This window comes from Eubalaena glacialis, chromosome 11, assembly GCF_028564815.1.
Source record: "Eubalaena glacialis isolate mEubGla1 chromosome 11, mEubGla1.1.hap2.+ XY, whole genome shotgun sequence".
In the NCBI taxonomy this organism is placed as follows: domain Eukaryota; kingdom Metazoa; phylum Chordata; class Mammalia; order Artiodactyla; family Balaenidae; genus Eubalaena; species Eubalaena glacialis.
The window spans coordinates 53,709,986-53,737,214 of record NC_083726.1 but is presented as its reverse complement, the minus strand read 5'-3'; the positions used below and the strand labels follow the sequence as shown (position 1 = coordinate 53,737,214).

Here is a 27,229-nt window from a genome sequence, read left to right as displayed (position 1 = left end):
TGCAAGTTTGCTGTTAGATCAAAGGGTGAACTTATTTTGACGATCACCTGACTGACTACTGGGAGTGAGGTTGAAAATACCAACTATTTTCTTTCTTGAAAGTAAATTTTCTCCAGTATGTCCAAACATACAAAGCGATTATATAAAGGGTATTGGCTCCTCAGTTAAGAATTCAGCTTTATTGTCACACACTCCCTAAAATGACAAAGTCAGACACCAGGTTGGACCCAAAGGACAAAGTCGTAAAATTTACCCAGTGTCCAAACAGCATCCTGAAATGAACACTCCTTGATGGCCTTGTTGGCAAACAAGTAAGTGTTCACTACACTCCCGGTTACCCATAAACATCGATTAAGTTGTGGTTTAGAAACATATTTCAAAGCAAGCAGTCTGCAGAAAATATGAGGATGTACTCTTCCAATTAGCAAAGCACAGACTTTATAGATCATTTCATTACTGATTTTAAAGGACAAATCTCAGAGTAAAATGACTTTGTTTCTTGCCTTGAACCAAAATATGTTTAAAAATAAATATACAATTCAAATATGTTCTAGGCGAGGACTAATTATTTAAATGTCGTATATATGTTTTATTTACACTCGCCTCCACAGTCCACTGAAGCATATTTCTTTTAGGTACACGGGAGACCGTATCATTAAGGCTAATGGTGGTTTTACCTAGGGAAAAAAAATACATGAACACCAAGGAATATTTTTCAGCTTCTCAGCAAAACACGAAAGGGAGGAAAAATGACTTGACTTTTTAGTTCCAATTGTTTTCAATTTTTTATGTAAGTTCAATGTTGTAAAATCAGTCCAGATTTTCATAGAACCTGAGTGAATAAAATGCAGAGGTAAATCACTACTTTCTATTTAAAGCAAACTGGCTTTTTACAAATCATATGACTTTAAAAAAAAAAAAGGAAAAAGAAAGAAAAGAAAAACACATGTTCTCCCCAGAAAATAGGCCAGTGGGTTCTTGCACCAGGGAGTCCAGGCTGAGTGGGCAGGCTTCCTATATGGGCTCAAAGGGGCTCTCCGGTCTCTGCCAATGTTGCCAGCTTGCCTGCTGTGGCCGCCCAGTAAAAACAGTGGCTCCGTGCAATCATGAAAAACAGGACTGCTCTGATCATTACGCTGCACACAAGCTTCGAAGGAACTATCAAATAGTTACAACTCAATTACTCTTTGTGGCTTATTTTTATTCTGAATCAATAACCTAGAAGTGAAGGTCTCCACAGCCCATTATGGTTTCACTGACCCGTCTCCTTCCCCATGAACACCTACTGAAGGAAAGTGTTAAGGAAGCATGTGTTAAGATGTATCACTGCTTCTAAAAATAATGTGGAGGAAACAGCCATGAAACCCAAGTTCAGATGTGCTTAACTGCGGGGTTGATGACTCAACTACGAAGAGGTCTTTTGAATGCACAATTGAGTTTTACCAAGTAAAAGGTATCAAGACCTCCATTTTTTTTTTATAAAAGTAGGCTAAGTTGCGTAAAAGTGGCTGAAAAACCAAGACTGCCTGTTTTTTCAGCCTAAAAATAACCAGGGAATAGAGCCAAACATGAACATACATTTCAGCAGAAAGGTGAAAGACAGAGAGCCAAGCAGATTATACTCTGAAGAAGGAAGAAACCCCACTTAATGGATTACGCTAACTTTAAAACAGTGAAAAATTGAAACTTTATAAGGGTAAAAGCAAACGCAGCTAGGTGTGTAGATCACCTCAAAATAAACCATGACTATTAAAGTTGCCATGAGTATCTTTGGAATTGTTAAAAACCAAATGCTAGGCTACCACTCTGATTCACCTTCAATTTCACAAACTGATAGAAATTTCTCACCAAGACCCTAATTTTGGCATCAAAAATATTAATTTGTTGATCACAAACCTTAAAGTTTCACGTTAATTTGCTAATTTATGAGCTAGAAAACAGTCCTTGATTCTAAAAAAGCCATTTAATATCGTATCCCAATTACTCATCCAGAAAGAGGGGGAAAGGAGAGGGCGTTTGAAATTGTACTGGAACACAACGTTTAGAATAATATAAAACATCTGGAAAGAAAAATCAAAGGCCAATAAATATTAATCTACATGAAATACAGGAAAAAAGGAGAAAATGCCGAAAGTACCTTGCTGTACCACGGAGACCGGCAGCCATGATCACCTAGCTTACTCTTTGGCTATGTAATTCAGCTGGCCTTAATTGCTTATAAAGGGTGCAACACAATTAGGGAGGATGTGTCTTTAATTTAGATCTGAAAGCAGCACAGGTGGATGGAAACTCTAATCACAGACCACTGTAGATCGTTAGAGCAATTAAGAACACAATTTCCAGTCTTGAAAACCTTTCACACAAATCCCCTTCTAACCTTTGGATCCAGGTTTCAGACTTGCAAAAACCTTGGGGTTCTTAAGGGCAAGTGAGATCTCACTAAGGAAGGAAATAAAGTGGGAGTCTCTTTCAGATTTCTTTGACTCGAAAATGACAACAATGGTAAAGTGGGGTTCTGGGCGGGTAAGGAAGTAGGTGCTCTGAACTTTGTCATCATAGAAGTGGACCACTTTCTCCAAGCTGTTCAGGTCGGACGTGCGGTCTGTCATGATCATGATGACATTGGGCCAGTGCAGGACAGGCCTGTCGCTGGGCAGAGATACCACGGCTGGATACTGATCCACGCCCTTTGGGGCCTCTCTGTAGGAATGGGGGTGGTGGTAGCCATGACCCTGAAAGCTCTCGGAACCCTGGTTGTCAAAGATTAAGGACACGTTGGCAGCGTCGTATTTCCTGATGAAGCTGGAAATCTTTCCAAAGAGGTCTGGGTTGGCTTTTGCAGTCAGCGTTTTCATTTCTGAAGCAGTCGTTTGTCGGCTCAGTGCCTCGTGAAAGTAGAAGCTAAATTTGGCAAGAAGCATGTTTTTGAGTTTCAGCAGCCAAAGGAAAAGGTGTGGGGGCTGAATGGCCTTCTGGGACTGCCCTCCAAACAGATGTTTCTTGGTCTCCCGTTGCTTTTCAAAGATCTGGCCCCAAGTCTGCAGCTTGGTGTGAGCGCTGTGTAAGTTAACCAGAGACGGGAGGAACTTCCACTCGGAGACCTGAGCCTGGGCCTTCAGGAGATGACTCAGTACGTCGACCTCCAGCTGGAAACTGCTTTCCAGAGGACTGAGGATGGGGTGGTGAAATCTAAAGGGGAAGGGGAATTAACAGAAATGAGTGGAAATGTGACCCCACAGTGACACTTTCTATCCTCAAAAAAACACAAACAATGTGGTCAGACTAATACTATGTTTGGGGGCAGGGGAAGGAAAGATGGAAAGATTCCATGTTGATTTATTTAAAAGGTCATTCTGATATAACTTCGCCATCTCAGAATTATGTCAGCACCATAGTCTCCTGTGGAAATAGCCTGACGTTAAAAAAAAACAAAAAATGAGAATAGCCACTACCTTCTGTTCAAATACAGAGAAACTGAATTAGCTATAAGTCTTTCTTGGGGTTTTTTGTTTTGTTTTGTTTGTTTGTTTTTGGCCGCGCCTCACGGCTTGTGGGATCTTAGTTCCCTGACCAGTGATCAAACCTGGGCCTATGGCAGTGAAAGCACCGAGTCTCAGCCACTGGACCACCAGCGAATTCCCACTATAAGTCTTTCTTAACTCATTTTATTTATTCTGGGAATTGTATGACAAAACAAGGCAATCTATTTTCAGGGTGTGGTCCTAAAGAGGCAAAGAAAAGGTCACTAAAACATCTCTTAAATGTGTACATAACACATATCAACTTATTTAATGTCCACAGTAACTCCAAAAGGTATTATGAAACCTATTTTGCAGATGAGAGTAGAGACTATAAACCAACTGAAACAGTATACAATCCATAAATGTTTATTAAAGGAATAGGGCTTCCCTGGTGGCACAGTAGTTAAGAATCTGCCTGCCAATGCAGGGGACACAGGTTCGAGCCCTGGTCCGGGAAGATCTCACATGCCGTGGAGCAACTAAGCCCATGCACCACAACTACTGAGCCTGCGCTCTAGAGCCCAAGAGCCAGAACTACTGAGCCTGCGTGCCACAACTACTGAAGCGCATGCGCTTAGAGCCCGTGCTCCACAACAAGAGAAGCCACTGCAACGAAGAGTAGCCCCGGCTCGCCACAACTAAAGAAAGCCCACGTGTAGCAACGAAACAGCCAAAGAAAATAAAAATAAAAAAATAAAGGACTAGAACATTTATCTGAAAGCCCTTACTCACTCCTAGTTCTCAAATTCCTTTCATATTTAATCACAGTTAAAAACAAAATCGTGGCTAAATTTTAAAAATCTTATACTTCAACCACTTTCCATTTATCTCAGGATAAAATCTAAAATCCTTAAAAAGGCTTGCGAGGCCTTGAATAACCTGGTCCCTCCTCAGCTTGAGCCACATTCCCATTCTTCTCACTTTCTCCATACATTAAATAACTAGAAATGCGATGGTATCACAGAGAAGGTTAAGGTAATAGCACAATTTCATTTCTATTTGTTCTAGACAAAATGTTTTTAAAAAATTTTGACCATGAGCTACAGTAAGAAATACACTTTATATTGTGATGAAGTGCATATACCAATAAATAAAAGGTTTTAAAATTTCACATTTACCCTTACTATGCACAATGTACTCTTGATATTTAATAATACTTATATTTTAATTAGATTACGACTCACTAACTTAATTTTATGACTCATGGACTGCTACCTGCTGTTTGTAAAACATTTTCTACTTCACTTGTCTAGTAAATTGAGGGGGAAGGGGACAGGCTGTGGGAAGGTCCTCTCTCCCAGGCAGAGGGGATAAAGGGCACGTGCAAAGACCCTGAGGCCAGTGAGAGCCTGAGTCTTTTCCATCAACACTTCTTTCTGCTACTTCAGGTCTCCTCTTCAGTCACTTCCTTCAAAATGTCTTCTTTGTCCAACCCCAGACTAGGTCAGGTCAGGCCCTCTAATTATATCCTCTAGTTTCTTAATACCTGTCTTCCCCTTTGTAGCTTAATTGTATAACTTATCAGACAAACTGGGACATAGGGTCACCCTTGCTTTGAGCTCCTTCTAAGGGGAAGTAAAAGCTACGTTCTTCCTTCACTCCTTTATCTCTCAAACATGCAGCACGTAGTAGAAACTCGGTAAATGTGGTAACTGACTATGTTAAGATTTGAATCCTAGTTTCTGCCTCATTGACTCTGTTGTTTAATGACCTAAATGAAGTTCTGTAACAATGAGATGGAATGGTTATCACTTCTCAGCCTTTTGGCTAATATCAAGTATGGCAAAGGACTGGATGAGGAGAGTCCTTTCTGTATGGACCACTTAAGAGCTTTCTTCCTCATCTTTTTCTTCTGAGAAATGCCCACGGAGTTTCAGTGTCTGCCTGGCCTGACGTACGTCCTTCTCAAGGAGCCTACACGAAGCCCTTACACTCTTCCTCAAGTTCCAAAGCATCTGCAGAGGTTTCAGGAATTATCTTAGCAAGTGACCCCATTTTAAAGGTGTGGGCAAGATCTAGCATTTCCCAAGCATATCGTATGCCCCAGGCACCATAGGAGATGATTTACAGGCCTGAGCCCATGTAATTTAATTGCTTCACTGTCAATGAGACGGAAGATTCTTACACATCTGTTTTGGCCCTGGTGGAAGAGGAAAATCCTGGTTATCAATTAAACAATTAGGAAAAAAAAATCATCACAAGTATATCTAGAGTTTTTAAAAATCTATTTAAACAAATGGGATTATGATTAAGAGAGCCCAAACTAAGTTGGATATTATATGATAGAAACTGATTATCATGTGATAAATAGGATGTAGTTATTCACATAACAATAACACATTGTTTTTTTTCTATTACTGGTATTTTACAATCAACATCCTTCAAGATAGGGAAGCTAAAACATGGGTGGGAGGTGTAGTCTAATAATACACTCAAAGAATCAGAAAGATAAACCAGATCTCAAATCCTGTAGCTCATGTACTCAATTAATTAACTAATTTGGACTCTTCAAACATTACATGCTTCGAAGTAAATGTTAAGAAAGCCTAACACGGGACTTCCCTGGTGGCACAGTGGTTGGGGGTCCTCCTGCCAATGTGGGGGACATGGGTTCAAGCCCTGGTCTGGGAGGATCCCACGTGCCGCGGAGCGGCTGAGCCCGTGCGCCACAGCTAACGAGCCTGCGCCCTGGAGCCCACGAGCCACAACTACTGAGGCCCGTGCGCCTGGAGCCCCTGCTCCGCGGTGGGGAGAGGCGCCGCAATGGGAGGCCCGCGCACCGCAGCGAGGAGTGACCCCCCGCTCGCCACAGCTGGAGAGGGCCCGCACAGTGGCGAGCACCCAGCACAGCCAAAAATAAATAAATAAATAAATTTGTAAAAAAAGAAAGCCTAACACACACACACACACACACACACACACTATAGCATGTCTCAGAATCTTTGCTTTCTGAGAAATGCTCCTACCACCTTAGCCTTTAGGCAACTTGACACTTAATGAGCCTTAAGTATCACGAGATTCTACAATCATGCATATCATGAAAATCTGCCAAGGAGCTATGAACACAGTAAGACTGTTAATAAGAGGAAAATGGTTTCATTCTACCACAAATAAAAATACTCGAAGTGATTTTTCTGCTTCCAGCTGGAAATCATCATTTATATCCAATGTTCTCCTTGAAAGAATATGAATTCTCTTCTCTGTACAAACCTTTAGAAAGAATTCTGCACAAGCTCTTCCGTATACATATACGGAAAAGTGTTTAAATGTTCAACATTTATTAGGATGAATGTGAATGCCGGAGCTACTTTTCATCCGTAAGAAGAGCTAAAAATTCATGCTAATGTTATTCTGCCAAGACTCTGAGATTAGCATTATGTTGTATCATTTTCCCATTCCCACTCTGTGCCTCATACCTATTCACATCTCACACCGTAGTGGGGTCTGTTAAATTGTTGTAATCCAAAAACATACACCTCAGCTATGGCAGCAAGCTTGAAAGAGCCTGAATACAGAATAAATTGACAACTATTTGCAGAGAACGTCTGCTCCAAAAAAAGCCAAAAAGAAAAACAGAAAAAGAGAGAGAGAGGAAGGGAGCTCCAGCACGCACTCCCTCCTTCACAAATCTCCATCAAGGAGTTCCTTCCAAAAGAAGTATGCAGGTCCCATGCATGTGAGAAGTCAGAAGCCCAATTAAAAATAAAACTGTAGTACAATGTGAACATATGAATGTCACAAAACTGTACACTTAAGCAACAAAATGTTATGCAGCCATTAAAAAAAAAACACAAAGTCCTGATGCATGCTACAACATGGATGAACCTTGGAAACATTATGCTAAGTGAAATCAGCCTGACACAAGAGGACTGATGTCACATGATTCCACCTGTATGAGAGACACCAAAGAGGCAAATTCACAGGGACAGAAATTAGAATCGAGGTCACCAGAGGCTGAGTAGAGGGTAGAATAGGACGTTATTCCTGAATGGGTACAGAGTTTCTGTTTGGATGATTAAAAAAAAATTCTGGAAATGGATGGTGGTGATGGTTGCACAACACTGTGAATGTACTTAATACCACTCAACCGCACACTTAAAATGGTTAAGGTGATAAATTTTATATTACGTATGTTTTATTGTAACAAAACAATAACATTTTAAAAAATCAAAAAAACCCCACAAAAACTGTACACTTAAAAATGGTTAAAAAAGTAAATTTTGTTATGTATATTTCACCACATTTAAAAAATCCATAATCTCATTTAAAACAATCACTTTACTAGTTTTTAGATATAATTACATTCAAGATATAAAGATGAATTAGCCAAAGGTTTGCCCTACAGGACCTCCCCTGGTAGAAGGAGGTATTTATAACAGATATAAGCAGGAAGTAATACATCTCTTACGAGGGGTACAAATCAACTAACAGTTTAGAAAAAGGAGCAATTCCTTTTGGTTGAAAGATTGTGCAGGCCATAGAGGAGACAGGATTTCAGTTGAGTCATAAATCTTAAAGAACAGGTAGGATTTAGCCACGTGAAGATGAGAGCTTAAATTTCTGGCCCCAATTCTTAACCACCCCTGATTCCACACCCTTTGCTGTGTGATTTTGCGGCCTCTCCCACCAGAGGTAGAGTATACTTTCCCACCCCTGGGCCATGGATCAGGCTATGTGACTTGTTTTGGCCAAAGGAATGTTAACAGATCTGATGCAAGCAAAGGCTTAAAATGAGCTTGATTGGGCTTGTTCTTTGGCACTTGGGCGTCATCACTGGGTAGCTGCTTCCCCTCTAACCTTGGGCTCAGAACGAACACACGTGTAGCTGACCAAGCCCAAAACTCACAGCAATAAGCCAAGCCCAATGAGACCAACGGTGTTCAGCAGAGCTACCCAGTTAAGCCCAGCCTACGTCAGACAACTCCCAATAGACGTGCAAGCCCGAAAGTGTGATTTGGGGGTAGTCTGTTATACAAAATAATTGTGGCAACAGCTAATTGACACATGATAGAACTTGATGAGGTTCAGAACATGCTACCCCAAAATATGGCATCTTGGTATACTGACTATTTTAAGCTGAATGAATTTGAGAAATGACATATGCAGGAAGGACTTTCTGACCCTCTCCTGAAGCAGATCATAAAACCCTCAAGTAAGACGTTCACTCCCTGTACCCTGAGGAAAGGAGCATCCTTATCTCCAAAGACATAAGGTCACAGAGAGAAATCTGAACTAACAGGCCTTGCTGTTTCCCCCAGTTTAGTACACTTAGCTCATACCTTTTTTCATCCTAGCACATTTTTCCACAACTCTCACTCTTCATCAAATCTAGCATAAAAACACAGGTTTAACAACTTCTTTGGGTCTTCATTTCCTTAGAAGGCTCCATGCCACATAAAACCTATATTAAAATACATTTGTATGCTTTTCTCTTGTTAATCTGTCTTTTGTTAAAGGGCCCCCAGCTGAGATACTTAGAAGAGTAAAGGAAAAAGATATTTTTTCCTCCCCTACAAATTGGGGGACATTCTAAGCAAACTAAGTAACAGGAACCAAGGTAGGAAATGGCAAATACTTATGGGGAATACATTAGATTATGGGCTGTTTTTTTTGGCTTCTGCTTAAAATCCTCAAAGTTTTCTCTTTGAAGCTGCTTCCTTTTTACTAGGAGTTTGAGTGCAATTTAAGGCATTTGATGGGCCTTAGATAATTTGAAAAGTTGGGCTGGGGCAAGATCACAGAAAGCCTTGAGGCTCCACTGTTAAGATCTAGGCGAGTCAAATACCTAGAGTAGAACGCGTCCTACAGAAATCGTACTATTGCTGGTTTTGCTTATGAAATTTTCAGTGGGCAACAGTTAACCTTGTTGAACTACACACATGCAACTAACTGTTTCATTAACAGTCTTATCATCATGAATCTTTTTTTTGAAGGCAAAAGAGCATAAAGACTAAATAAATCACTGTTCTGCCCTTGGTGAGAATTCTGTCATTTGAAGCATTCAGATAAAAAAAAAATGTGCTTCCTAAAATGCAAACAGAAATTTATGTAACTCAGTTTTTTAAAAAATGCTCTTTAAATCCTAGCTATAAAATTATGATTAAAAAATAAAAATCATTTAATAGAATATTATTGCTATACCAGATGGATTTTTAAAAGCTGTCTAGAATGAATAATTGCTGACTTCTTTAAAAAAATTATTTCTTAAAAATCATGTTGTAAAACTAGTAGTTTCCAGTGGGGAGAGGGAAGGGGGAGGGGCAATATAGGGGGAGAGGATTAAGAGGTACAAACTATTATACTTAAAATAAGCTACAAGGATATATGGGACTTCCCTGGCGGTCCAGTGGTTAAGACTCTGTGCTTCTACTGCAGGGGGCGCGGGTTTGATCCCTGGTCAGGGAACGAGGATCCTGCATGCTGCGCGGCGTGGCCAAAAAAAAAAAAGGATATATGATACAACACAGGGAATACAGCCAATATTTCATAATAACTATAAATGGAGTATAACATTTAAAAATTGTGAATCACTATACAGTATACCTGAAACTTATAATACTGTGTATCAACTATACTTCAATTAAAAGTTCTTGATTTAGAAGAGTATATATTAAATTGCATTTATAATCTATCTTCCAGTTTTGTTTTAACCATGAAATACAAAGATTAGCCAGAATTTTCTTTTATGTCCACTGTACAAAACAGGTAAATAAATTCAAAACAAATTCTACTGACTCAAAAAATGTTCCATTGATACTTTCTTGGAAATAAAAACCCAAGTTCTACTTCTCCTCAAAAGTATTCAAGGAATAGTAGACACCCTGACCCTGCATGAGTTAATCCATGTTTTTTCTTCTAAAGGGCACACAATGAAAACTCAAATGATTAATGTTAATTATTCAATTTGAAATGCAGCATCACAAATGACTGTGATTCTTAAACAAGAATTTACATTTGCTTAATAATGTAATAAGTTTGCCAAAAGAAGAAACCTTTAACACCATCCTACTCTGAGCACACCTGGCTTCCAGAGGAGAAAAACAAAACATAACTCCCCTTCATCTCTGAAAGCAAAGGGCAAATCATGTTAATTTATATCTAAAATAATTTCACTTCCCAAAGAAAATGAATATAGTATACAGAATTTCAACTTTTCAGAAATTCTAAACTAAAGAATTTATGTTGTTTAAATTAACCCAAAGCCTCTACTGTAGATAATTTTTAGGCTAGGATGTGTCTGTGATCATTAATTCCCTATTAAGTAGACAAAGGTAGCATTGGTGGAGGATGGAGACAATAGCTGAAAACACCTATTGACCATATGTGATTTACAGCCAGCTCCGTCAGTATCCACTCAGCAGGATAAGGGGTACTGCCAAGTACTGCCCTAAGATCTTCTAGAATGAAACCTGGGCTTTTGCTACTGCAATGGAAGAAATTCCCAGGCCTCTGAGAAGTGGGATGTTTCAAAGAAGGTTCAAAGATGATAGGTCACAAATCTAATAAAATAAAAATAAAAACAATTATATAGTAATAACCATTCATTACTATGACACAACATACACACAGGCACTTGCACACACATTGGTAAGGTTCAATAACCAGTATATACTAATGTTGGCATCTTTTCCTTATTTATCCAATTTTTCTTGCAGACTTATGTATCAGTATCACAGGGAACTTTTAAAACAGACAGGTTTCTAGGCACCCAACCCAAAACACTGAATCTTACTCTCTTGGGAAAGAAGAAGGGCTCAGGTAAGGGTATTTTTCTTAAGCTCCCAAAATGGTTCAGCAAAACACTTTCACATTAGCATTTGGGAATCACCACATAAGATCTCTTCCCCTTGAGAATCACATCTCCAATTGTACTGTAGTTTTTGGTTTAAAAAAAATTATTTTATTAAAAGAAAACATATACTAATCAGATTTGAGGGAGAAATAAAAGAATATTTCCAAAGATAAAAAAAATTTGTAAACATGTAAAATTTGTTTAAAAAAAGGAAATGTGTTTATTTATATGCATAGACTATCTCTTGAGAATGACAGAACTTGTTAATATTCATTGACTCTTAGGAAAGAAATTAAGTAGCTGAGGAACAGGGGCAGAAGGAGACTTTTCACTACTGCATTTTTTTGTACTTCATAAATTTTGAGCTATGTTAATATATTACCTACTAAAAATAAATAAAAATTTAGAATACAGCTGACCCTTGAATGACAAACATGGGTTTGAACTGCACAGGTCCACTTATATACATATGTAAAATATATTACAAACCCATGTATGCAATATATTTCAGGAGGTAACATATTTTAGTAGGTAATACATTCAATACTTTGAATCTCTGGATGTGGAGTCACAGATATGGAGGAACCTTTGCTTTCTACCTGCCCTTTCTTTCAAAATCCTACCTGCCCTTAAAAGTCTTCTCAGATTCTACCTCCTCTGTGAAGTCTCTTTTAATCTCTCCACTTAGCCTACTTCCCCCAGTCCATTAATCAGATGAGTATTAGGCTTAATTTGGGAATGTAAATGAATATATCTGCCTTTCTTTTTTAAGCAAACATATCTGAACTCATATATCCAAAGGAGTGGTATCCTTCAAAGTCATCACTTTCCATTTATTTATTTATTTTAATTTTTTAAAACATCTTTATTGGAGTATAATTGCTTTACAATGTTGTGTTAGTTTCTGCTGTATAACAAAGTGAATCAGCTATACATATACATATGTCCCCATATCTCCTCCCTCTTGCGTCTCCCTCCCACCCTCCCTATCCCACCCCTCTAGGTGGTCACAAAGCACTGAGCTGATCTCCTTGTGCTATGCAGCTGCTTCCCACTAGCTATCTGTTTTACATTTGGTAGTGTATATATGTCCCTGCCACTCTCTCACTTCGTCCCAGCTTTCCCTTCACCCTCCCCGTGTCTTCAAGTCCATCCTCTAGTAGGTCTGCATCTTTATTCCCGTCCTGCCCCTACGTTCTTCATGACCCTTTTTTTTTCTTTTTTTTTTAGATTCCATATACATGTGTTAGCATACGGTATTTGTTTTTCTCTTTCTGACTTACTTCACTCTGTATGACAGACTCTAGGTCCATCCACCTCACTACAAATAACTCAATTTCATTTCTTTTTATGGCTGAGTAATATTCCATTGTATATATGTGCCACATCTTCTTTATCCATTCATCTGTCGATGGACACTTAGGTTGCTTCCATGTCCTGACTATTGTAAATAGAGCTGCAATGAACATTGTAGTACATGACTCTTTTTGACTTATGGTTTTCTCAGGGTGTATGCCCAGTAGTGGGATTGTTGGGTCGTATGGTAGTTCTATTTTTAGTTTTTTAAGGAACCTCCATACTGTTCTCCATAGTGGCTGTATCAATTTACATTCCCACCAACAGTGCAAGAGGGTTCCCTTTTCTCCACACCCTCTCCAGCATTTATTGTTTGTAGATTTTTTGATGATGGCCATTCTGACTGGTGTGAGGTGATACCTCATTGTAGTTCTGATTTGCATTTCTCTAATGATTAGCATCACTTTCCATTTAATTCATCATAAAATTACTGAGCACCTACTATGTGCAAGGCTCTAAGCCAGGCTCCAAGGACCCAAAAATAAAACTGAGTCATTCACACTCAGTGATGTTCACAACACTACTCAAATTCTTTCGGAACTGCTTTTTGGGCCAGGCAGTGAGCAATACTTTATAACCAGTCTCACTTTATAAGCAGCAATTTCCTTCAAAAAAATTTTTCCAGTTGATCAACATCTTTTTAAAAAAAATTAAACTGGCTACAAATATCTTTTTGACTATCAAAAAAACATGCCCTCCTCTAAAGCACAGATGCCTGCCTCCACCAAGGAAGTTTAAGACAAAATCAAAACTATGCGACAGGTGCTGAAAGCAATTATAAAGGAATTCCCTACACATGTTAAGTAATGGCTCCATCAGAGGAATCAAGTGGACAACTCATCAAGGTGATGACTTTGAAAGGGACATTTATTTGAATAGTGGTTTGTTAAAAAGTCACACTATTTCATATACAATTCTCTTGTTGTGTGAATTCTTTCATAAGCAGAAAAACCAGTTACAATACAACTTTTAAGGATTACTTCATTCTCGACCTTTTGCTACTGCTCAGAGAAGCATCTATCCAGTATGATGTTAACTAAGCCCAAAGAAGATGCCTAATGTATACCTGTTGATTAATTAATGTGTATAAAATGTAATACAGCTATTTCTCCTTCATAGTTATTCCATCACAGATTTCCGCAGGGGTGTGGGGAAGACTGAGACTCTGTGTGGGATTGTGAGGCTGCCACATTCTGCCCCTCCCTCCCTCCTCCCCTACACTGACCTGGAGCTGTATTTCTTGAGGATGGTGTCTAAAAGGCCGACGAGCTCTTCGGCATTGATGAACTTCTGTGTGCTGAGGGTGTACATCTTCTCATAGAAGTCTGCGATCTCCATCCGAGCCTGAACAAAGAAGCAGAGCTGCTCTGACAGGTGGGAAAGGAGCTCTTCCACGTGAGGTGCGGTCCCCCCAAGAGCACCACGGCCAGTCACCACCTTCTTCAGCTCATTATGCAGGGAAGTATAGATGGTGCGGATGGAGTCCTTCCTGCTGAAGAAAGACTGGCCCCCTGGTAGACAAATGACATAAGCACATGATAGGTAAGGTAGAGAAACTGGAAGTACAAAACACCTCTCAGCATCCAAAAGGAAAGAATCTAAACTGCTGAGCTCAATGAGTTTTCATCTACCATGTTCTCTGACTTCTACGATATGGATTCAAATATTTTGTAATTCATAATTTCACTGTAGAGTAAGTTAACGCCTGGTACAACTCAGTGTAGCGGTGGACCTGTGTATAATTTCCTTACCCAGGAGATTGGTTCAAGATGGCGGACCAGAAGGATATGCGCTCACTCCCTCTTGCGAGAGCACCGGAATCACAACTAACTGCTGAACAATCATCGACAGGAAGACACTGGAACTCACCAAAAAAGATACCCCACATCCAAAGACAAAGGAGAAGCCACAGTGAGATGGTAAGAGGGGCACAATCACAATAAAATCAAACCCCATAACTGCTGGGTGGGTGACTCACAAACGAGAACACTTATACCACAGAAGTCCACCCACTGGAGTGAAGGTTCTGAGCCCCATGTCAGGCTTCCCAACCTGGGGGTCTGGCAACGGGAGGAGGAATTCCTACAGAATCAGACTTTGAAAGCTGGCGGGATTTGATTGCAGGACTTCAACAGGACTGGGGGAAACAGAGACTCCACTCTTGGAGGGCACACACAAAGCAGTGTGCGCATCAGGACCCAGGGGAAGGGGCAGTGACCCCAGGGGAGACTGAACCAGACCTACCTGCTAGTGTTGGAGGGTCTCCTGCAGAGGTGGGGGGTGGCTGTGTCTCACCGTGAAGACAAGGACACTGGCAGCAGAAGTTCTGGGAAGTACTCCTTGGTGTGAGCCCTCCCAGAGTCCGCCATTAGCCCCACCAAAGAGTCCAGGTAGGCTCCAGTGTTGGGTTGCCTCAGGCCAAACAACCAACAGAGAGGGAACCCAGCCCCACCCATCAACAATCAACTGGATTAAAGTTTTACTGAGCTCTGCCCACCAGAGCAACAGTCAGCTCTACCCACCACCACTCCCTCCCATCAAGCCTCTTAGATAGCCTCATCCACCAGAGGGCAGACAGCAGAAGCAAGAAGAACTACAATCCTGCAGCCTGTGGAACAAAAACCACATTCACAGAAAGTAGACAAGATGAAAAGGCAGAAGGCTATATATCAGATGAAGGAACAAGATAAAACCCGAGAAAAACAACTAAATGAAGTGGAGATAGGCAACCTTCCAGAAAAAGAATTCAGAATAATGATAGTGAAGATGATCCAGGACCTTGGAAAAAGAATGGAGGCAAAGATTGAGAAGATGCAAGAAATGTTTAACAAAGACCTAGAAGAATTAAGGAACAAACAAACAGAGATGAACAATACAATAACTGAAATGAAAAATACACTAGAAGGAATCAATAGCAGAATAACTGAGGCAGAAGAACAGATAAGTGACCTGGAAGACAGAATGATGGAATTCACTGCTGCGGAACAGAATAAAGAAAAAAGAATGAAAAGAAATGAAGACAGCCTAAGAGACCTCTGGGACAACATTAAGTGTAACGACATTTGCATTATAGGGGTCCCAGAAGGAGGAGAGAGAGAGAAAGGATCCGAGAAAATATTTGAAGAGATTATAGTCGAAAACTTCCCTAACACGGGAAAGGAAATAGCCACCCAAGTCCCAGAAGTGCAGAGAGTCCCAGGCAAGGAGAAACGCACCGAGACACATAGTAATCAAATTGGCAAAAATTAAAGACAAAGAAAAATTATTGACAGCAGCAAGGGAAAAACAACAAATAACATACAAGGGAACTCCCATAAGGTTAACAGCTGAATTTTCAGAAGAAACTCTACAAGCCAGAAGGGAGTGGCATGACATATTTAAAGTGATGAAAGGGAAGAACCTACAACCAAGATTACTCTACCCAGCAAGGATCTCATTCAGATTCAATGGAGAAATCAAAAGCTTTACAGACAAGCAAAAGCTAAGAGAATTCAGCACCACCAAACCAGCTCTACAACAAATGCTAAAGGAACTTCTCTAAGTGGGAAACACAAGAGAAGAAAAGGACCTGCAAAAACAAACCCAAAACAATTAAGAAAATGGTCATAGGAACATACATATCGATAATTACCTTAAACGTGAATGGATTAAATGCTCCAACAAAAAGACACAGGCTTGCTGAATGGATACAAAAACAAGGCCCATATATATGCTGTCTACAAGAAACCCACTTCAGACCTAGGGAAACATACAGACTGAAAGTGAGGGGATGGAAAAAGATATTCCATGCAAATGGAAATCAAAAGAAAGCTGGAGTAGCAATACTCATATCAGATAAAATAGACTTTAAAATAAAGAATGTTACAAGAGACGAGGAAGGACACTACATAATGATCAAGGGATCAATCCAAGAAGAAGATATAACAATTATAAATATATATGCACCCAACATAGGAGCACCTCAACTGCTAACAGCTATAAAAGAGGAAATGGACAGTAACACAATAATAGTGGGGGACTTTAACAACTCACTTACACCAATGGACAGATCATCCAAACAGAAAATTAATAAGGAAACACAAGCTTTAAATGACACAATAGACCAGACAGATTTAATTGATATTTATAGGACATTCCATCCAAAAATAGCAGATTAAACTTTCTTCTCAAGTGCGCACGTAACATTCTCCAGGATAGATCACATCTTGGGTCACAAATCAAGCCTCAGTAAATTTAAGAAAATTGAAATCATATCAAGCATCTTTTCTGACCACAATGCTATGAGATTAGAAATCAATTACAGGGGAAAAAACGTAAAACACGGAAACATGTGGAAGCTCAACAATATGTTACTAAATAACCAAGAGATCACTAAAGAAATCAAAGACGAAATCAAAAATACCTAGAGACAAATGACAATGAAAACATGACGATCCAAAACCTATGGGATGCAGCAAAAGCAGTTCTAAGAGGGAAGTTTATAGCAATACAATCCTACCTCAAGAAACAACAAACATCTCAAACAATCAAACCTTACACCTAAAGGAACTAGAGAAAGAAGAATGAACAAAACCCAAAGTTAGTAGAAGGAAAGAAATCATAAAGATCAGAGCAGAAATAAATGAAATAGAAACAAAGAAAACAATAGCAAAGATCAATAAAACTAAAAGCTGGTTCTTTGAGAAGATAAACAAAATTGATAAACCATTAGCCAGACTCATCAAGAAAAAGAGGGAGAGGACTCAAATCAATAAAATTAGAAATGAAAATGGAGAAGTTACAACAGACACTGCAGAAATACAAAGCATCCGTAGAGACTACTACAAGCAACTCTATGCCAATAAAATGGACAACCTGGAAGAAATGGACAAATTCTTAGAATGGTATAACCTTCCAAGACTGAACCAGGAAGAAATAGAAAAGATGAACAGACCAATCACAAGTAATGAAATTGAAACTGTGATTAAAAATCTTCCAACAAACAAAAGTCCAGGACCAGATGGCTTCACAGGTGAATTCTATCAAACATTTAGAGAAGAGCTAACACCCATCCTTCTCAAACTCTTCCAAAAAATTACAGAGGAAGTAACACTCCCAAACTCATTCTATGAGGCCACCATCACCCTGATACCAAAACCAGACAAAGATACTACAAAAAAAGAAAATTACAGACCAATACTTCTGATGAATATAGATGCAAAAATCCTCAACAAAATACTAGCAAACAGAATCCACCAACACATTAAAAGGATCATACACCATGATCAAGTGGGGTTTATCCCAGGGATGCAAGGATTCTTCAATATACGCAAATCAATCAATGTGATACATCATATTAACAAATTGAAGAATAAAAACCATATGATCATCTCAATAGATGCAGAAAAAGCTTTTGACAAAATTCAACACCCATTTATGATAAAAACTCTCCAGAAAGTGGGCAAAGAGGGAACCTACCTCATCATAATAAAGGCCAATATGACAAACCCACGGTAAACATCATTCTCAATGGTGAAAAACTGAAAGCATTTCCTCTAAGATCAGGAAGAAGACAAGGATGTCCACTCTTAACACTATTATTCAACATAGTTTTTAAAGTCCTAGCCATGGCAATCAGAAAAGAAAAAGAAATAAAAGGAATACAAATTGGAAAAGAAGAAGTAAAACTGTCACTGTTTGCAGATGACATGAGACTATACATAGAGAATCCTAAAACTGCCACCAGAAAACTACTAGAGCTAATCAATGAATTTGGTAAAGTTGCAGGATACAAAATTAATGCACAGAAATCTCTTGCATTCCTATACACTAATGATGAAAAATCTGAAAGAGAAATTAAGGAAACACTCCTATTTACCACTGCAACAAAAAGAATAAAATACCTAGGAATAAACCTACCTAGGGAGACAAAAGACCTGTATGCAGAAAACTATAAGACACTGATGAAAGAAATTAAAGATGATACAAACAGATGGAGAGATATACCATGTTCTTGGATTGGAAGAATCAGCATTGTGAAAATGTCTATACTACCCAAAGCAATCTACAGATCAATGCAATCCCTATCAAATTACCAATGGCATTCTATACAGAACTACAACAAAAATTCTTAAAATTTGTATGGAGACACAAAAGACCCCGAATAGCCAAAGCGGTCTTGAGGGAAAAAAAGAGAGCTGGAGGAATCAGAATCCCTGACTTCAGACTATATTACAAAGCTACAGTAATCAAGCCAATATGGTACTGGCACAAAAACAGAAATATAGATCAATGGGACAGGACAGAAAGCCCAGAGATAAACCCACGCACTTATGGTCAACTAATCTATGACAAAGGAGGCAAGGATATACAATGGGAAAAAGACAGTCTCTTCAATAAGTGGTGCTGGGAAAACTGGACAGCTACATGTAAAAGAATGAAATTAGAACACTCCCTAACACCATACACAAAAATAAACTCAAAATGGATTAGAGACCTAAATGTAAGACGACACTATAAAACTCTTAAAGGAAAACACAGGAAGAACACTCTCTGACATAAATCACAGCAAGATCTTTTTTAATCCACCTCCTAGAGTAATGGAAATAAAAACAAAAATAACAAATGGACCTAATGAAACTTAAAAGCTTTTGCAAAGCAAAGGAAACTACAAACAAGACGAAAAGACAACCCTCAGAATGGGAGAAAAAATTTGTAAATGAATCAATGGACAAAGCACTAATCTCCAAAATATATAAACAGCTCATGCAGCTCAATATTAAATAAACAGCTCATGCAGCTCAATATTAAAAAAACAAACAACCCAATCCAAAAATGGGCAGAAGACCTAACTAGACATTTCTCTAAAGAAGACATACAGATGGCCAAGAAGCACATGAAAAGCTGCTCAATATCACTAATTATTAGAGAAATGCAAATCAAAACTACAATGAGGGGCTTCCCTGGTGGCGCAGTGGTTGAGAATCTGCCTGCCAATGCAGGGGACACGGGTTCGAGCCCTGGTCTGGGAAGATGCCGCGGAGCAACTAGGCCCATGAGCCACAATTACTGAGCCTGCGCGTCTGGAGCCTGTGCTCCGCAACAAGAGAGGCCACAATAGTGAGAGGCCCACGCACCGCGATGAAGAGTGGTCCCCACTTGCCGCAACTAGAGAAAGCCCTCGCACAGAAATGAAGACTCAACACAGCCATAAATAAATAAATAAATAAATAAATAAATAATTAAAAAAAAAAACTACAATGAGGTATCACCTCACACCAGTTAGAATGGGCATCATCAGAAAATCTACAAACAACAAATGCTGGAGAGGGTGTGGAGAAAAGGGAACCCTCTTGCACTGTTGGTGGGAATGTAAACTGATACAGCCACTATGGAGGTTCCCTAAAAAATTAAAAATAGAACTACCACATAACCCAGTAATCCCACTACTGGGCATATACCCAGAGAACACCATAATTCAAAAAGATACATGCACCCCAATGTTCATTGCAGCACTATTTACAATAGCCAGGACATGGAAGCAAGCTAAATGCCCATCGACAGACGAATGGATAAAGAAGATGTGATATATATATACGATGGAATATTACTCAGCCATAAAAAGGAACAAAATTGGGTCATTTGTAGAGACGTGGATGGATCTAGAGACTGTCATACAGACTGAAGTAAGTCAGAAAGAGAAAAACAAATATCGTATATTAACGCATATATGTGGAACCTAGAAAAATGGTACAGATGAACCAGTTTGCAGGGCAGAAATTGAGTCACAGATGTAGAGAACAAACGTATGGACATCAAGGGGGGAAAGTGGCGGGGGTGGTGTGATGAATTGGGAGATTGGGATTGACATATATACACTAACATGTATAAAATGAATAACTAATAAGAACCTGCTGTATAAAAAAACAAATAAAATAAAATTCAAAAATTCAAAAAAAAAAATCTCCTCACCCATGCGCCAATATTTCCCCAGCCCACTTCAATGAGGATTCAGATCTAATTCAGAGGATGATTAACCTAGCAAGTGACATCAACCTGGATCTAAAAAGCCCTCCTTCCACATAAACATATTTAAAAGAAAAGAGAACACCCAATTATGAAACACTGTTGTTATTCCTGGTAAATCAGAAAATTTTATTTCTGCTTTGGAGTTGCATTTTTCCTTTCAAGCTATGAGAAAATGGAAAACACAGACTACTGGGATCCTGGGGGAACAAAGTGACTGTTAGTGCTCTTAACAAGGTTGACACTATAGGTTATATCATAATAAGCACCATATTGTGAATTATTAAGAGTAGGAAGTGGGACTTCTCTGGTGGCGCAGTGGTTAAGAATCCACCTGCTAACGCAGGGGACATGGGTTTGATCCCTGGTCCGGGAAGATCCCACGTGCCGTGGACCAACTAAGCCCGTGTGCCACAGCTACTGAGCCTGCGCTGTAGAGCCTGCGGGCCACAACTACTGAGCCCACGTGCCACAACTACTGATGCCCACGCGCCTAGAGCCCAAGCTCCGCAACGAGAAGCCACTGCAATGAGAAGCCCGCACACCGCATCGAAGAATAGCCCCCGCTCGCCGCAACTAGAGAAAGCCCACGCGCAGCAACGAAGACCCAAAGCAGCCAAAAATAAAGAAAGAAAGAAAATAAAATAGAAAAAAAAAAACAGTAGGAAGCAATTATAAATAACTACTGCTGTAACTCATGTTGTAACTCAGGGGTTCCAAAGGAAATCAGCAAAAAGTAAGGCCACATACATTCTTTTCAACAACCAAAAAGGTTCAAATGGCATAGACATTATTTCTTTACTTCTGTATTAATACATGATCAACTATGTTTCTAATAATTTTGGGGCCAGTTTCATAGATGTTTTCTTAAGCAATTCTGTACCCCACCAAAGGTCAGAGGTAAGACATTAGGAGAACAAAAAGAAACAGGGCAGGTTTAAAACAGTAATTCTTAGGAATATATAAAAATCTCAGAAATGAATGACATTTTAAATTTTCCGTTGGTATTCACAGAATGCTTTAATGAATGAGTTACTATTCTAAACATACCAATTAGGAGTATAAATTACTTATCAAGGCATTTGTAAAATGTCCTCTTAATGAATGAAACATTTCACAATTCATTGCCCAGTTTGTATTTCAAGAAATGAATCTTATATCCCTTACCACTATGGCAGCCACCTTGTCCCAGTTTATCCATGACTTTCCAGGTTTTAGTACTGAAAGGCTAGCTTCTCAGGAAACCCTTAGTCCCATGTCCTGAAAACCCCCTCAACTCCGGGCAAACCTATAGGGTTGGTCACCCTACTACTACTGATTTCACAGGCAAACTGCTGATACTGAAAAAGTGTCTTCTCCAATATACTGCCCAGACTGACTAGCATTCACATCATTTCTCCTACTAATAGCAGCAAAAACCATATGGTACAGGTGGATTGACCCTGACACCAACATCCCATACAGGACTGTATCCTGGAAGGTTTGCCTTTCCTCTCCACCCATATTAAGTCTAGCTTTGCAGATTTTGTAAAGTGATGGTATGAAATAAATGGACCTCTGTGCCCAGATCTAAGACAAAATCTCTTAGGTTACGAAGGTAGCAAGAGTACCAAGTAAAATTTAAAAGCTCTGGAAGTCTGAAAGACTTGGTTCCAAATCCCAGCTTCCAAATTTACAAGCTGTGTGATGTGCACAGGACTTAACCTTAGCCACTTTGAGCCTTAGTTGTTGTTTTAACATGAAACTAAAAAGACACAATGAAATAACATTTGGTCTGTACCACGCCTGGAGCAAAGCACGCAATCAATACTGCTAATCCCTTCCCCTTCCATTTATAACTGATATAAGAATCTCTCAATACTACAGAGTTGGGCTTCTGCAACTCTGTGGTAAATTGGGAGCTTCAAGTACTGTAAAAAGAATAGCTACCTATTTGATAGATAGCTAGGTGACCTTAATTGTGTACTCACTTCCGCTGTTAAACAAGGTGAACTTGGTGAAAATTTTAACTCTGGGTGAAAAAGGGATACCTTCCTTCATTAGATTACCCTTACCTGGGGGCATGGAAACACCATATAAATATAAAGAATACCTTTTAAAGCTTATCAATAAACATCCATTACTACTATGTGAAACCAAGTTACCTGACACTTTAAGGAAGGGAGAGACCACCAACGCATTTGTTTTAAACATGTCTCTCTTCTCAAAGCTCTCAGGAGCACAAGCCTACTTGGTGACTACCCTGTTTACGAATATCCAATGGGGAGTGGCCTTCCTTCATGCTGGGAAATAAGGAATCAGAGACACCAGACTTCTTGTCTCAGTTTTTTGAATTTACAAAATATGATTATTTTGAATTGTTTCCATGGGAGTCTCGTTTTATGAATGCTCATTATTTTTCAAGATTTCAACAGTCTATCTCACATCATGAAATTTCAAGGAATGAGTATATTAAAGTTTTGCACTTCTAATTGAATATTTTATTCCACAACTTCTTGCTAATGATAATCTTTAAACATCAGTTCTCAAGTTAAGTCATTTTCTACCATGGTATCTTCCAGCCACCAGATGTTGAGGAAACTCTCCAGCAATGAAACAAAGGGGAGAAAAGTATGACCTTCTAAAGTCCTCTGCGGTATTGAGTCAGCATATTTTAATCACTGATCTTTCCCCAAATAGATATATTCTCCCCTCAAAGTAAAGAGAGGGCTCCAAGATAAGGGTTCGCCCCAAAGTTTTTCAGCTGAGCCAAGACAGGAACAGAAGGCTCCCTGTCAGGTCTGTTCTTTGTCTAAAGTCCCACGCTTGCATCTATAACCAGGATTCACTGCCAAGGTCTCCAATAAACACCAGTCACAAAAGTGAGGTCAAAAAGACTCACTTTTTAAAACCGTGCTTTCTACTGTTTAAAAAATACACATAAACTTTTTGTTTTGCTTTTTAAAGAAAACCATATAAATGTTCTAAATAGCAAAGTAGTTGAAGAACATGGGACTGTTTTAAGTGGCAACACAAAAATTTTCCCAAGTTTTTAAGAAAATGGAGAGTCAACTCAATAATCATGAAGTCATATTGTAAGCACGTTGATATCACAAACATTCCAGTATCAAAAAACTGTAAGGTAATTGCAAAGCTAAAAATTTACATCTGGAACCTACATTTACTGTACATGCAAGTAAGTTATGTGGCATTAAACATGCCATTTTCAGAACATTCACACCGAAGTGACAGATCAGCTGGGAGCCTGAACAGCGCCTGAGCATGTTTCACAGTGTAAATTGCTCCGTGGATCAATTTCAAAGCACAGCCCTCAGGCTCACCCATGCAAGCTGGGGTCTGTGCAGAACTAATCACTTTACATAATAAGAGCCACTTCAGAGAACCCAAGGCAGAGACAGTGATGGCCTTGTGCATGTTCTTAGGCACAGCCAGGCACCTAAAACCAGGCACATACAACTTAAACTAGAGTAGATTTCTTAACTGAGGTCTATACATAGGCTTTAGGAAATCCAACTGAACCCTTTCAGATTACATGCAAAATTGTATTACATATGTATTTTTCTGGGGAGTGAGGCCACAGGTTATCAAATCCTCATAGGTGAGCTAAAAGAAAAAAACCTAAGAAACATGGCACCGGGATCAGTCACCATTCTTCATGAGGCGGGGGAATCTAAAAACACTAAAACTGCAAGAAAATTACCCACCTTCAATTTTACAGCCAGAATCCTCCCCATTTTCATATATATATAATAATATGTAAATTATTTAACATATAAATTATACTACATCTACAATTTTTATAAATCATTTGGATACAAACACAATCTGACAGTTCAAAGGTAGGTATTCTGGTATAGGCTCTGTCACCTACCCGCACAACTGCATGCACACAATTTGCCAATCTGTAGGAAGGGGAATTATAACACTGCAAGAGCAGTTGTAAATTTCTGAGAAGTGCCACTGTAAGAAAGGGAGGAAAAAATACACAAGGTGAAACTATCTGACTAGTTGTTGCCAATAAGTCAACACACTAAATAACAAGTTATTGTTTGAAAAGCTAAAGCACAGTTAAGATCTCAGAAAGCCCTGCCCCTTGAGTGTTTACTGAAAGCAAGATGTACATGGTCACCTTCAGGCTATATAAGGAAACTAGGGGGAGAAACTCAAACTGGAATCTGCTCTCAATTGTACACTTCTATTTTATACTGTTATGTGTCCTTCATTCATACCAGACCCTGTGCCTCTGATATTAAAGGGTCTAAAATACGCCAAAGCACTAAAACAACTCTAAAAGCTCTGGGATTCAAAATATTGGTAATTATAAGTAGTAATACTTCGTATGTATAGCCCTTGGCTTTCACATATATTATTTCCTTCTGATTTACTCACACTAATTGTTTCTACTAGTGAAAATCAGCTTAATCAGCTCCTGCATCTTATTTTCAGGGGCAAGATTTATCATGGGATGATAACAGTGTTTACCATTTTCCCTGTAAGGCCCCTCTTGTTAGTGTTAGGCATATTTCTTGCCTTTCCTGTCCAGCATTCATTTTTCTGTTCATTCATTACATATTTATTGCGGCTACGAAGAGGGGGTAGGACTCCATCTGTAACTCCCTGGGGCCTTAAGAAGCCAGACAATAGTGTTCATGAATTCTAACTAGGTTGTATTGCCAAGTTTGCTCCTCTCGCCGCAGTGTCACTGGTTAGAGAGCGAGGACATAGAGTTTAACTTCTCATTTACGGCACCAATCCATGCATGAGCAAAATGGACACAGCCATCGGTTTGAAGCACGGCTCTGCAAACAACATCCACCCCGGCGGCCAATCTATCTGCCGCGGAGGCCGGTGGGCGGGGTTTATGGAAGCCGAGGGAAGGACGGGATCGGTGGGAGGAGACCTGGGAGTGCGGAGTTGAGCCTGCGGCTAATAGTGACAGAGACAGGGAACCCCAAGCCACTGCCGATGGGGGAATATACTCCCTTTCCTTCCTCAAGGGGCACGGGGGGCGGGGCGGAGGTACCTAGTTTCTGCCCCAGGTAGGTGAGGCTGTGATAGACCTTCTCTGCCGCGGCCAGGTGGGCCAAGGCCGCCAGCAGCGACAGCCAGCTGCCCCCCGCGCTCTTGTTGGCCTCTCGTTCCTTCTCCACATTGTCCTTGGCCTTGTCGTAAGAGAAGATACCCAGGTGAGAGAAGAACGTCTCCAGCACCGCCTGTTCCACCGGGACCGGGGCTGCCAGCGGGATAGACTCCCCCATGCGAGCTGCGCTCCAGCTCCACCCACGTGGCTCGCCTCTCCCTCGCACTTCCGGGTTCTCAGGGAACGGGCGCACGAGCGTGCGTGCGCGTGACCGCCGCAAGCGGCGGGCTCGTGAGCGTGCGGCCGCCTGGACCGCGCCTGGGCCTTAGAGAGGACGCGGATAAGGGTCAAGGCGGGAGAGGGATGGCCGCTGCTTAGCTCCTGAGCGACTCCGGCGCTTCGGTTCCCGCAGCTCTGACTATTCGGACCCTCAGGGCAGAGCGCGAGGCAGCCAGCTCGCTGCTCCGTGGAGCTGACGGCGTTCTGAGGTGAGCTGAGAGGCCCCTCCCTGTTAGACTGCGTCAGTGCTGGTGACGTCACGTTTCCGTGACGTCAGTAGTTCTTGTCCTAACATCTGGCCGGGACTCGGCTGGGGCCTGAGGCGCGCGGCGAGGTGAGCCTTGGGCCTGGAACTGTGCTGGCTCTCACAACAAGGAGTCTGTAGTCCTCATTGCTTTTAAACCAACTCCAGTAAGTGGTTTATAGAGTAGAAGCCTCAGGTGGGTAAGGTTTATCTCTCACCCCCCATGTCTGATTTTCACCCGTGGTGGGTTAATTCACGCCTCTGTCAGGTTCTAGTCATCTCGCGTTCGTGCTAACGAAAGGGCTTCCGAGCAGAGCTGCTCCTAGGCTTGGCCGTACTACCCACACTATATTAGGCTTCCTTAAAAAGTTCTCAGAATGAAGGCTACGTTAATGTAACTTCTGCTAAAGAATCTGAATTGATGCACTTTGTCATTCAGATTAATTACAAATCCTCAAACATTTAAGAAACACCATAAACCCAGCTCATAGATATGTTCACTGCTTGGAACACTACCCCACTGCTCACTTAGTTTTTACCTTTCTCTTTCTTTGTTTTTTTATTTTATACTCTTTAGTCATAGTGTATTTAAGCACGTATATTTTCATGTGTCTTTCCCCTACTAAGTGAACTCCCTAAAGCACAATCTAGGGTTCATTCACCTTTATAATTTTTTCATCATGGATGGCACAATGATTTTTGTTAGACAAATGAGGGAATTGCCTATTTTCATTTTTTTGTCAAACGAGATCGGTTCTGCCATTGTTACCTTTTAATGCAAATCCCATAATTTGATTTTAATGAATATATAGCATACCTGTTGTTTGCTCTCAAGAATATAATTGGGTAAGATCAACTTTGTTAACTGTGATATAAGGTGAAATTTTATATGTTATAAAGTTGAAAAAGGAGGCAGCAATGGTATCTTTTTGGGAGAATCAGGGAGGCTTCCT

At 40.1% G+C, this 27,229-nt stretch overlaps 2 protein-coding genes across 7 annotated transcripts in view; one reads left to right on the top strand and one right to left on the bottom strand.

The window, feature by feature from the left end:
• Window positions 1-1,994: 1,994 nt before the first annotated feature.
• KICS2 (KICSTOR subunit 2) lies at window positions 1,995-25,962 on the bottom strand. The gene is made up of 3 exons (XM_061205371.1): window positions 25,697-25,962; window positions 13,895-14,180; window positions 1,995-3,189 (listed from the first exon to the last, which is right to left on the bottom strand). Exons 1-3 carry the CDS (start codon window positions 25,929-25,931, stop codon window positions 2,373-2,375), a joined length of 1,338 nt encoding a protein of 445 aa, XP_061061354.1. The 5' UTR covers window positions 25,932-25,962; the 3' UTR covers window positions 1,995-2,372.
• Window positions 25,963-26,019: 57 nt separating this feature from the next.
• The window catches only part of XPOT (exportin for tRNA), a 154,642-nt gene continuing 153,432 nt past the window's right edge, over window positions 26,020-27,229 (top strand). For all 6 annotated transcript variants that reach the window (XM_061204741.1, XM_061204737.1, XM_061204731.1 and 3 more), the window contains exon 1: window positions 26,020-26,241. The gene's annotated coding sequence lies outside the window, so the exon portion shown is untranslated. The remainder of the gene's footprint in view (window positions 26,242-27,229) is intronic.

What these genes read in the sequence shown, in the direction of transcription:
- KICS2 (XM_061205371.1), bottom strand. Translation starts at nt 25,931, where the DNA reads ATGGGGGAGTCTATCCCGCTGGCAGCCCCGGTCCCGGTGGAACAGGCG. An exon ending in CTACCTGGGGCAGAAACTAG is followed by an intron (nt 14,181 to 25,696) that starts GTACCTCCGCCC and finishes TTTGTCTACCAG; the next exon opens with GGGGCCAGTCTTTCTTCAGC. An exon ending in CTCAAGAAATACAGCTCCAG is followed by an intron (nt 3,190 to 13,894) that starts GTCAGTGTAGGG and finishes CTTCCCCTTTAG; the next exon opens with ATTTCACCACCCCATCCTCA.